This window comes from Astatotilapia calliptera, chromosome 7, assembly GCF_900246225.1.
Source record: "Astatotilapia calliptera chromosome 7, fAstCal1.2, whole genome shotgun sequence".
NCBI classification, from domain to species: domain Eukaryota; kingdom Metazoa; phylum Chordata; class Actinopteri; order Cichliformes; family Cichlidae; genus Astatotilapia; species Astatotilapia calliptera.
The window spans coordinates 8,151,989-8,164,640 of record NC_039308.1 but is presented as its reverse complement, the minus strand read 5'-3'; the positions used below and the strand labels follow the sequence as shown (position 1 = coordinate 8,164,640).

Here is a 12,652-nt window from a genome sequence, read left to right as displayed (position 1 = left end):
AAGGCATCCATGTAGAGTGAAGCTGAAGCATGTTATAGGAGGCCGTCAGCAGACAGGCAGCACAAAACAGTGTTTTGTGCACCTACTCCCCATTTCCTAGCAAAATATTAAGAAATGACTGGTGACTCAAGACTTTTGTACAATACTGTATTTAGGTTTGAGAGATTCACCAAAGGTTAAATGTAGAGAACCTACAACTGTGTGTTTGGTTGAAAAACAACAGAAAACTAATGTTAGAAATATCAGAAATGACTTTTATATACATCACCCAAAGCCTCTATAATCATAAATGGTAAATGTTCACGTTATTTTAAGTTGACAAGGGGTACCCGTCAGGGCTGTCCAATAAGTCCATTGTTATTCTCCCTGGCCATAGAGCCCCTCTCTATTACACTCAAAACCTTGCCATCAATTGCGGGTATCCATAGGATGGATAAAGAGCATAGAGTGTCCCTTTATGCAGATGATCTGTTAATGTATGTATCTGATCCTGTTTCATCTGTCCCCGATATTATTCACACCTTAAGCAGCTTTGGCTCCTTCTCTGGGTACAAACTGAACTTCAGTAAAAGCGAATGTTATCCTGTTAACGATCTGGCTCTTCAAATACAGAATAGTGCTGCACCTTTCAAAACAGCCAAAAATGGCTTCAAATACCTAGGCATAAATATAACAAGAGATCTGCATAATCTCTATGAAGAAAATTTCTGTCCGTTATTTGAAAAGGTCAAATCAGACTTAAAGAAATGGAAGCCACTTCATTTGTCGTTGGCAGGGAAAGTAAATTGTATAAAAATGAATATACTCCCAAAGTTTCTTTATCTTTTTCAGTGTATCCCACTTTACCTTCCAAAATCATTTTTTAAATCTATTGATAAAGCTCTGATCTCTTACCATATACATACCATTATACATACCATAATAGACCCATTTCTGTAATATACTTACATATCTATATTATTGTTAATATATATTGTAATATATCTATATCACTAAAGCACTTTTGGATGGATGCAAACTGCATTTCGTTGCCCTGTACCTGTGCATGTGCAATGACAATAAAGTTGAATTCGATTCTATTCTATCTCATTTATATGGGATGGGGAAAAACCAAGAATATGTCTGGATCAGTTACAGAGGCCTAAAGACCTAGGCGGCTTAGGACTTCCAAATTTCCGCCATTACTATTGGTCCTCAAATGTTCAAAAAAAATCATATACTGGCTCAATACCCCTGATGAAGACTGGTGCCAAATTGAAGCGGCATCTTGCATCGCCACCTCTCTTAGAGCCTTGTCAGGAGACAACTGAGGAAGCTTCGCCCCAGAAAGGCAGCAAGCCCAGACAAGGTGTGTCCTAGGATGCTAAAGGCATGTGCTGCTGAACTTGGGGAGCCGCTACAACGAGTCTTCAATCTCAGTCTGCGACTGGGGAGAGTGCCCGCCCTATGGAAGACATCCTGCATCGTCCCGGTCCCCAAAAAGAACCGGCCCAATGAGCTGAATGACTTCCGACCGGTGGCACTGACGTCACATCTTATGAAGACTCTAGAGCGGCTCTTCCTCAACCTCCTCCGACCACAGGTACAACATGCCCAGGACCCACTACAGTTTGCATACAAGGCGGGTGTCGGAGTGGAGGATGCCATCCTGTACCTCCTACACAGAGCCCACTCACACCTGGATGGGGGGGAAAAGGCACGATCAGGATCCTGTTTCTTGACTTCTCCAGTGCCTTTAATACCATCCGGCCCTGTATGCTTCAGGAAAAACTGAACAGGATGGAGGTGGACCCCTGCCTGGTGGCTTGGATCTCCGACTACCTCACCGACAGACCACAGTACGTCAGGCTGAAGGACATCACGTCTGACACAGTGGTCAGCAGCACAGGAGCACCACAGGGAACTGTGCTGTCCCCTCTTCACCCTGTACACCTCTGACTTCTGCTACAACTCTGAATTATGCCACATTCAGAAGTTTGCAGACGACACGGCCATCATGGGGTGTATCTGGGATGATCAGGAAGAGGAGTACAGGAGTCTGGTGAGGAACTTTGTCGCATGGAGTCACACAAACCACCTGCAACTCAACACCTCAAAGACTAAGGAACTGGTTGTGGATTTCAGGAGGTCCAGACCAGGTCCACTGCCAGTTCAGATAGAGGGGGAGGAGGTGGAGGTGGTCAACACATACAAGTACCTCGGGCTGTGGGTGGACAACAAACTGGACTGGTCATGCAACACAGAGCACCTGTATAAAAAAGGCCAAAGCCGACTGTACTTCCTCAGGAGGCTGAGGTCTTTTAACATCTGCAGGAAGCTCCTGAGGATGTTTTACCAGTCAGTGGTTGCTGGAGTACTTTTCTATGCTGTGGTGTGCTGGGGGAGCAGCACAGCAAAGAAGGACTCATGCAGGCTAGAGAAACTGATCAGGAAGGCTGGCTCTGTGGTCGGCATGAAGCTGGACACTCTGGTGACAGTGGTAGAGAAAAGGACACTAAAGAAACTGCTGGACATTATGAACAATGCTGGGCATCCTCTGCACACGGTCGTAAACAATCAGAGGAGCCTATTCAGCAACAGGCTGCTTCTCCCAAAGTCAAAAACCAACAGACTTAAAAACTCCTTTGTCCCACACGCCATCAAACTGTTTAACTCCTCACTGGACGGGGGAGGGAGGAGAAACAGGGGGACAAGGGAGGGCGGGAACAACTGAGCTGTAGGTGCTTTTCTACACTGTGCAATATTTGCAATATTTGTTTTTGTTTTGTCTTTTTTCTTATAGTTGACTGTGCAATAATCACTGTGCAATATACTCACTCAAATGAGCAATCCTATTTATCCATATTGTATATTCTGTATCTATATATGTGTATATGTGTATATATGGTGTATTTATGCTTATATCCTTACTCTCATTCCCCTTAATGTATCTGTAACATGCAACTTCTGTCGGTGCTTTGCTACTGGAAACTGAATTTCCCGGAGGAACCCACCCGAGGGATTAATAAAGTTTAATCTAATCTGATCTAATATAGACGGTGTCTTGGCAAGTTTTCAGGATTTATCACACAAATTTGACCTCCCTCGGCCCAGCTTATTTAGATACTTCCAAGTTCGTCACTTCCTTCAGCATCACAACCCTGACTTTCCAAATATAACTCCACTTACTGCTCTAGATGATCTGTTGAAACTGACATTTAAGCCTAAAGGCCTAATCTCAAGAATTAGTAATTGTATAGCCTCCTTTCAGAATATAACAATGCCAAAGATCAAAGCAGACTGGGAGAATGAGCTGGGGATGGTTTTGGAGGAGGAGACCTGGGAGAGCGCCCTTTTAAGAGTAAACAACAGCACTTTCTGTGCCAAATTAATTAAACATCATGCAGTTCAGGATTCTACACCGCATTCATTACTCCAAGGCAAGACTAACCAAAATATTTCCAAACATAGAGATGCTGTGAGAGATGTAGAAATCCCTCTGCCGATTTAACACATATGTTTTGGTCATGTCCAACTTTAAAAGCCTACTGGTCAACAATTTTCAAAACATTGTCCGAGGCATTGAATGTTGAGCTTCAACCCAATGCAGTTATGGGCATATTTGGTGTCACAGAGAGAGGATATAGAACACTAAGGAAGAGCCATAAAAACATAATCACTTTCACTACACTGCTTGCACGCAGAAGGATACTTTTGCATTGGAAGTCAAAAAAGCCACCCAAAGCGGCTTTGTGGTTTAGTGACCTGACACAATTTATACAGTTGGAAAAGATAAAGTACGCTCTCAAGGGGTCGAAGGAGAGATTCTTTGCTGTTTGGGATACATTGCTAAAACATTTAGAGTAAATTAAAACCATATCCACCTGAAAGATGCTTGACAGCTGCCGTAAATCCTTTTTTTTTTTTTTCTGTGTGATTGGGATTCATTTTGTGTAAACTATTCCCCTTTAAGGGCACATCTTCAAAAATGGTGAACTTCCTTGTACCTCATTTAAATTCACTTTATTCATTTATTTATTTTAATTTCTTTTTCCTTCTGGATCAGTGTCCAATATGTTCTTGGGGTGGAGTATATATATAAAGGAGCATTGTGGCCTTGCTATATCTATGTCTTTGTACTACATTGTTGATGCTCAATAAAAACAAAAAAAGAAATATCAGAAATGATATATACACTACACTACACTAGAAGAAGTTATTGCACTTGGTATAAAAGATTGCAACATTTTATTTCAGAGGTGAATGGTCTTAGTGTAGTATTTAAAATTACTTTTCAAACTCTGGATCTTTCCAGATTTTTACTGAATTACTGCTGCTTTAATTTGAGCTGCTTAATTTGAGCACATAATATTTTTTTTTTATTACATTATATTTATGTTTCAAAAGGACTCACCTTTGAAAGCACTAATATCTCCGTAATGAATCTGCAGTACAAAGTAGGACATTCCTGAACTTCTTCCAACTTTAAAGCCAACATCTGATAAAATACAGAGAATAGTGGTTAACAATGGACATAAGACCTCATGAATATAAACAGTAAAAGAAGAAGAGGGAAAAAAATGAGTAGCATACACTACATAACAATATTATACATAAAACCTACAGATTCTTCTTTTAACATAAATGTCAAAAATAAAACTCCACCCCCTTTCACTGCAGCAGTTCAATACAGAAAAAGTCATAGACATACCTTTGGGTAATTTGGTAGGTGGTGCATTTCGAGCCCAGGCATACATAATTGCTGCTTCATCCTCACAAGTGCCTTGCACACTGCCACAGTCCCTTAATGAATTACCACAAAACAGTGAATCCCAAAGGCAGTTACAGAACAAAACAAACAACTATCTCCAGTTTAGCCATTTGCTGTGGAGCAAGCATATAGAGGCATTTACATAACGAAAGACAAACGCACAAGCAAATAATATTACAAATATTACAATACGAGAATATTTGTCATTAAGAACTCAATAGTAAGACTAAGTCAAGGACAGGTTGACCATTTGTCATTGAGCAATTCTACGGCCAAATTACAGTTGTATAGCATCAAATCAAAAGAACCATGTTGCATCAGCTGCACCCTTTCGGGTCGCCACAGTGAATGACCAGGCTCCATCTCATCATGGCATATGTCTAGCATCCCCCTCCCACACCAACCTTCTACATATCCTCCTTCAGTACATCCATTCAAAACTTCTCTGTGTTCTTCTGCTTTTTCTTCTGCTTATCAAATTCATATTCATGCAACATATTCAAGAATTTTTGTCCAGTATATCCACCATCTCTTTACTGCACACTTCAAAAATAACTAAGCTTTGCCTCTCTCTCATTGGATCTTGCAGCATCTGCTTGCAGTCAGCATACATTATGTATTCAGTGTAGCTATAAGGTAAATTTACAGTGACATTAAGAAAGACATAACCTAATAGAAAATTGTCCAATAGAATTTGTATGTTTTTTAGTTTGTGAATACATGTTGCTTTTCATATGTACCTTAAGCAAAAACAGCAGTCAAAACCACTGCTAAGCATTTTCACTTTGAAGTCATAGACGGTATATAACTACCAGGATGAAACTACATTGTCAGAATTAGTAACAAGGTTTAGTTTAGTTATTTGAAAAAATATTCAAGCCAAGGACTCAATTGATCTACAGTTCATTTTATTAGAGCACCTGTCATAAAGATAGGAAAATGTTATCAATCTGTCAAAAACTTACTTAAAATAAAAACATTAATTTCTTAGTTTTTTAAGGCAAAGTCTTGACACAGAGTGAAGTCTAGTTTTTATACCCAAATTTGAGCCAGCACACAGGATTTCTCTGAGAATAACTATAATTTGGCATCATATGCTTTACTACTTTTTCCTTGCTATTTTTGGAAATAGTAACATTTAAAAATTCATGGATAACAAGAATAATTACAGTTTAACACTAAAAACATAATTTATGTTAAAAATCCTGTGCACACAGGTTCTTAATAGATGCACCTAGGGTATAATTTTTTTTTAAAAAAGTGTGCATATGAGACAAATATGTAAGAGAGCTTTCTTCCATTTGTACAACATCTCAAAAATTAGAAATCTCACATTAATGCTGAAAAACCTAATCACTGCTAAAGGGTTTCTCACAGTAATGTTTACAATTCTGTGGAAACGGGGAAGCCTGAACCAGCAACAGTTGTCATCACTCACAGAAAGGGGCACAAGCGTGCTACTGAGGAGGGGCTGAGCTACCAGCTGACATGCAACACTGTAGGTGAGGCATTGTCACTGTGTCTGCAGGGAAAGGTATCACCTGCCTAACCTGGCTCATTTGGCCTGCAGGCTGAGAATTTACAATTATTTAAGAAGAATACTCATTTTTTATTGATTGTAACATTTGAACATTGTTGGAGTCACCTTCTTGGTGAACAGCAATGAAATACAATAATGAAAACAACTGACATGGTACCTTGAACATCTAACATGCTAACTGGGAGTTATACCTGAGACAGTAAAAAAAATACTTTTGTGTGCAGAGAGAGAAAGTTTTTGTGCTTGAGAGACCTCTTGGACTGACAACCTGAATAGAGCTTAAGTGGGGCCTCTTAGGTGGAAACATATCAGGTAAAATAGCGTATCCCTGCCAGTGGAGCCCCTTTAGGGACTGAGGCTTCCTCATTCTGAGGGTCGGGTGCCTCTAGGTGCCCAAAGGGGGACACAGAGACCACTCCCTTGCTGGTGGTGCATATACAGCTAGAAGGGGTACTACTCTCGTGCCAATGGGCAGAGAAATGGCAGGCCTGTGAGAGCTAGGTGCAAGTTTGGGATTCATATTACATTTGAAGATGATGCTTGCTTAAGTCATTTTTTTACGCTGCATTTACATTTCCACAGTCAGTGGTTGTGGGTAACTAAAATAAAAAGCTATTATTGGTGCACTAAACAAAACTAGATTTGATCTGTGCTGATGTTCACAGCTAGCCATTATTTTAATAATGGTTAAGTATTTAAATAAGAATATAGTCTAAGATTACAGTTTTTTCCATTACAACTGTTGCTGGGTTTCAAAAATGGTGGTTTTGATTTTTCATGAATAAGATGCTCTCGTGACTCATTAAGTGGCGACACTGACCAGCCAATTGGTAGCATGCAGTCTGACGACGTCACATTTTAGTACCTGCTCTGATCACTTTAAAAACCCAGCTGAGCAGATAGTATTTCAGTACCTGGTACTATGACCTAATAGAAACCCCTGAAAAGCATGGAGAACTGTGGCAAATCTATTCGAGTAGGTAATAATAAAAAAGAGGCTTAACTTGCACTTCTTACGCAAGGTCCTTTTTTTGTTCCTGGGTCCTGGCTTTTTTCCTAACAACAAAAACACTAACAAAATTAATTTAAAGTTGGGCATTACCAAAAGCTGTTGGTGGACACAGGGGTCTGACAGCCAAACAGCAGCATGTGATGGACTGTATCCATACTGGCAAGAGGTATGAAGTCCACTGAAGAGAAAAACACTGGTTAAAAATTTCAACTTCAAATTGACAGTGAAGTTCACACATAACAAATCGCCTTATCGACTAACAGCCTGATTCTTTGAAAATACATCAGACTGGTCAATTGGAGAAAGATCATCACCACCCTCTAATTAATTTAAAGCTAGCAATGACTTAGTTCCCTGAAAAATGTTTCAAAATATGAAATTTTATCAAATTTTTTTTAGTGAAATTAATAAAATATTATGTTGTGAAAAGAAATTTACACAGGAGATATACAAAAGGTAATCATGGTGACACCATGTGATAGCAATGATGCCTTTAAAATTTCCATTTCAACTGTTGATATAAATTGAACTTGTCATTATTACTTTGTATCCAGCTTATAGGTCAGCTAGAAACATTTTTTTCTGTAATTGCCAATCACTGTAGGTTTTATAATATATAATAAATTAATAAAAGATAAAACTCACCAATATATGCATCTTGCCTAGTTGGAACTGGAAATGCCATGCAAAGGTAAGTGTCCGACTGAAATATTAAGGAAAACAATGACATCAATGAGTCCTAAATGGAGAAAACAAATAAACAAACACGTACACACACACTAGTTAATACCCCTTGGCTTCAGCAGATCCCAGGAGGGATATCCAAGATTTCCGTCCAGGAAAGCGCAGTCTTAGAGCCTCTACTAGACAGGACCCTGACTAGTATCTAGGACTGCACTCTGGGGTCTGCTGAAGCCACTCACCTAGTTTGGGGGGTCACTGCCCCACAGAGGTCACTGTGCTCATGGGGACCAATGTTGTTTTAACACTCCACATCTCTCGAACTTCTTGTGTTACTTCTTCTTGATGTTGCTATTAGGGCTGGGCGATATATCGAGTTTTTAAAAAATATCGATATATTTTTATACGAGATATAAGGTGTGACAATATCCTTTATATCGATATAGTCTATGTTACGTTATAATTATACTTGTGGAGCCGCAAGTTTGCCTCTCTTTCGTCCACTTTTGTCTTTACGCAACGTTACTCGGCCTCGCCCCTCCTTCACTGAACACAGCTCCCCCTCCTCCCCCATCGCTTCACCTGCAGGAAGCAACAAGATGTTAACGGAGATTTGCCATGTCAGGGTTACTGCACATCGCCCCGTGCGTGGGGCTGGACGCCGTCAACGTGTTAGCTAGCTAACCACGCTAACGAGCTAACCACGCTAACGCCATGCAGCCCAGAGGCGCTGCACAGCCTAAAATCCTTGCATTTTCTCAAAAGTTGACAGCGTGCCTTATGTATGAATTCTGTTTGTGCTTGATGGCCGCGAACCGATTTTATGTGGTACACAGCGCTCAGCAATCTGTCAAAAATGTTTTAGTACGACTTTGGAAAGCTACGGTGCTGCACCGCTTGATGGATTGTCAGAGCATTACGGCTACCAAGGAGCCTTCGCGGAGTGATACGTACTGTGCTTCAACGTAATATTACCCTACTGTGTATAAGGACTATAAATGGCACCTGTTAAGAGACGTGGTTACGAAGAGGATTTCAAACTCAATGCTGTCAGTCACACAGTAGAAGTTGGGAACAGAGCAGCTGTGAAATCTGTCTTTGTTACTATGCTCAGCGTCTTTTAGTTTACATTTTGACTGCACAATTGTGAGCTTTTTGTTATGCACAAAAACAACATTGTTTTCTTTTATTTATGGAGCATGATTATTTAATAAATGCTCATAATTTATTTTTGAGTAAATCTTATGTACATCTATGCTCTATGTTAATAAAAGTGCCTGTGTGACATCTGGGACACAGCTTTGACTAAGAACTAGAGATGGCACGATACCACTTTCTTATGTCCGATACCGATACCGATATCATAAATTTGGATATCTGCCGATACCGATATGAATCCGATATAGTGTTTTTTAATCAACAAAACTGTTTTTTAAATATCTTGCTGCATTTTGTATAAGTTCATACTCAAGTTTAAAACAACAACTACACTAAAGCTATTCTGTTATACCTGTATCCAAAAAAATATTTCATAGTTCAGCAATACTGATCAATCTAATAAACTTAAACCTACACCATCCTCCCTATTCTGGTATTTTAAAGAGTACTTAGCATATATATTAAGCAACCTAACTAATAGGGTTCCAACTCCCAGCAACAACAAAAATAAATAAATAAAAAATAGGGAACCACCCCTCACGCTCCACCTCATGATGCTTAATCGACGTAATCAACCTTAATTTGATGCAGTGTAGAAAAAAAAAATGCACAGAAATCAATTATTTTTCAAGAAATATTAAATAGATTCAACATCTTTCTTCAACAAAATTGCAGACTGCACAGATGGTACCTTCACAAAGGAAAAAGTACTATAGCTTACTAGGGTATATATATATATATATTAGACTTAATAGTTACTATATACAGTAATGGACTTCTATTCATTTTGCATCAAATTAAAACTTTGGCTGTCAGATAATTATTTATTAAAAGCTAGACATTTTAAATGAGAATAAGAAAGAAAAGTATGTCTTTGTGCCCCCTTTTCCCTGTTAATGCGCTATCGGCCCCCCTGGCTAAACTTTGCTAGATCCGCCCCTGCACAGTTACCAGCCGTCAGCTATGTAGAAAAAGATCCTCGAGTAGAAAGTAATATTAAATAAATTCTAACAACAGCTTATAGAGCTTAAACGTGCTGCTGTTGTTCAGCCGCTGGTTTCCTCTTTCTGGTGCAAAGTGGGCCAAAAGCAAACAAGAGAGACGTACTCCCGACAGAAAAGCCGATCAGCTGATCGTTAAGCAGTTTCATGATTGAAGTAGCAGCAAGAAGAGGCAGTCGTTTGTTAAGCTTAACGCAGGAATGCTTTACAAACATTCAGAGATGGACTTACACACTTGCTTTACTTCTCTCGGGGATAACTTTGTCGGAGATGAAATGCCGGGTTGCTAGCGAAGCTCCACATGCTATCCAGACCACCGACAGGTCCCGCATGCCACAGCCGCTCTATCATGTGATGCATACTGCTCCGACGTGCTAACGTTCTGAGGTGAGTTACGGCGTGTTGCAAGTTTTGTGAGGTGCTTTCGTGATATTTAATGGATCGGATTACATTTTTTATTTTTCTCCGATATCCGATCCAGTAATTTAGGTCAGTATCGGACCGATACCGATACGTAATATCGGATCGGTCCATCTCTACTAAGAACTCTCTTTTTGTTCTTACTTTATGGCTTAAAAAAAAAAAAAATCGAGATATATATCTTATATCGCCGTCCAGGTAAAAAATATCGAGATATGAATTTTGGGTCATATCGCCCAGCCCTAGTTGCTATTAGAGCAGGGCGATATGGCCAAAAATATTTATCACGATATATTTTTGAAAATTTGCGATAACGATATAACTGACGATATAATTGATGTGAGACAAAATACAACTCCACAACAAAAAAAAATGCCATCCGTTTATTTTCACTTAAACAAGCAGCCGTTTTTTAGATGCATTAAAGCTATATAGAAATGTAACAGTGCAAATGCAAATTCCTTGCTGAAAGTTTAACCAAAAGGCATTTCCAGTAGAAATGGGCTGAGATATCCTGAGCATAACCATGTATAATATCCACTGAAGTTAAAAAGAGGTGCTTTGCAACATTAAACTGCAGTGTGCCAAATAAAAAAATCAAATATGTATTTTTCGGACTATAAGGTGCACGGGATTATAAGACACATTAAGTGAAACAAAGCAGTCAGATAAATCAAACTTCATTCAACTCATTCTTCTTGTTTCCTCCACTTCTGTACCTTTGATTCATTAATGCTGTATTCTATCACAGCTGCTCTATTCCCATGTTGTTGCAGTATATTAATGACTAACCTTGTATTGTGGATGGATTATCTCAGTTGTTCTCCTAACTGAAGTTTGGTCCGTTTACAGCATCCTGCCATGCGATTGCATTTGTCTCTAACCATCAGGAACCTTCACGTTAACTTTTATCGAGTGGAAAAGCGTTAGCGTTCATCCTCTAGCTTCACTGTTTATGTTATGCTAACATAGCTGTGTCGCTAGCGATCACGCAGCACATCATTATATACCACCTAGCCCAACTTCAGTAACCTTACAAACGTCACTGCTGTTTAGTTTTCTGTCTTCATTTATGTTGGAAGTGATAGCAGAGCTGTACATTTGAATTTTTTCAGAAATCTCTCAGTCAGAACATGCTATATCATGCTTAGGTAGCGAGCTAACTTCCGCTAACTTCTAACTCCGTTAAATGTAATAAATTCTGTTTTCATGGATGCCTGGATGTTAAACTTCATAGTTACACCTGGCAAAGCAGCAATGCTGATCGTTTTATTAAAGATGAAAGAATTTAGACAGTTTTTAACTCTCAGTGATGCTGCAGTGTTTGTTTGACTTTGGGACTTGAAAGGGATGGAGTTTAGGACCAGTGTTGCCAACTCCTCAGTAAGGAAAATCGCTATTGGTTGTCCTAAAAGTCGCTAGAAGTCGCTAAATGACGTCATCACCTAATTTGCATAATTGGTCATGCTAATCTAATTGTAACCTATGTTGTTGGAGAGAGAAATAACATCGTGGAAGAGACACAAAGTGAGTAAAAAACGTTCTAAATGCATTTAGAGTTTATTTAGAACTACAAATTAAATTTCTTTTAGCAATTTTTTTTTTTTTAATGTCACAATTCCAACCCTGCTCCTTTACCCGGGCTTGGACCGGCAAAAGTGACCTGAAATAGGCACTCTGGTGGAGTTACTTTGTGTGTGTGTGTGTTTATAAGTAGTTTTAAACCTTGTGATCCACAAAACAGCATAAGAGTAAAAGAGTAAAAGAAGAACTGACTGCGTTGCAGCACCCGCTGCTTGTTGAAAGTAAAAGCGATACGCGCTTTCACGTCTTTTTTTAGCGACTTTTTTTAGAAAAAAAGTCGCTAAGGGGTCTGAAAACTCGCTAAATATAGCGACAAAGTCGCTAAATTGGCAACACTGTTTAGGACCCAGATTACTCCCAGATTTACGAACGCCTTAGTCCAACAAATACGGCAATAACGACGGCCCGCTTGCATGTTCTACCAAAAAAAAAAAAAAAAGAAAGTGCTTTGGTGGGTATCTGACGGACAAACACCAAACCAGTTCTACACCACTGAAGTGGCACCA

The 12,652-nt window shown here is 39.3% G+C and overlaps 1 protein-coding gene across 1 annotated transcript in view; it reads right to left on the bottom strand.

The window, feature by feature from the left end:
- Positions 1–8,381, bottom strand: part of pam (peptidylglycine alpha-amidating monooxygenase) — a 34,125-nt gene extending 25,744 nt beyond the window's left edge. Inside the window, exons 1-4 of the mRNA XM_026172831.1 lie at positions 7,948–8,381; positions 7,393–7,480; positions 4,691–4,782; positions 4,394–4,477 (exon numbers count right to left, since the gene is read on the bottom strand). Coding sequence (XP_026028616.1) covers positions 4,394–4,477; positions 4,691–4,782; positions 7,393–7,480; positions 7,948–8,032 — 349 coding nt within the window. The 5' untranslated portion in view covers positions 8,033–8,381. The remainder of the gene's footprint in view (positions 1–4,393; positions 4,478–4,690; positions 4,783–7,392; positions 7,481–7,947) is intronic.
- Between the last annotated feature and the right edge of the window lie 4,271 nt (positions 8,382–12,652).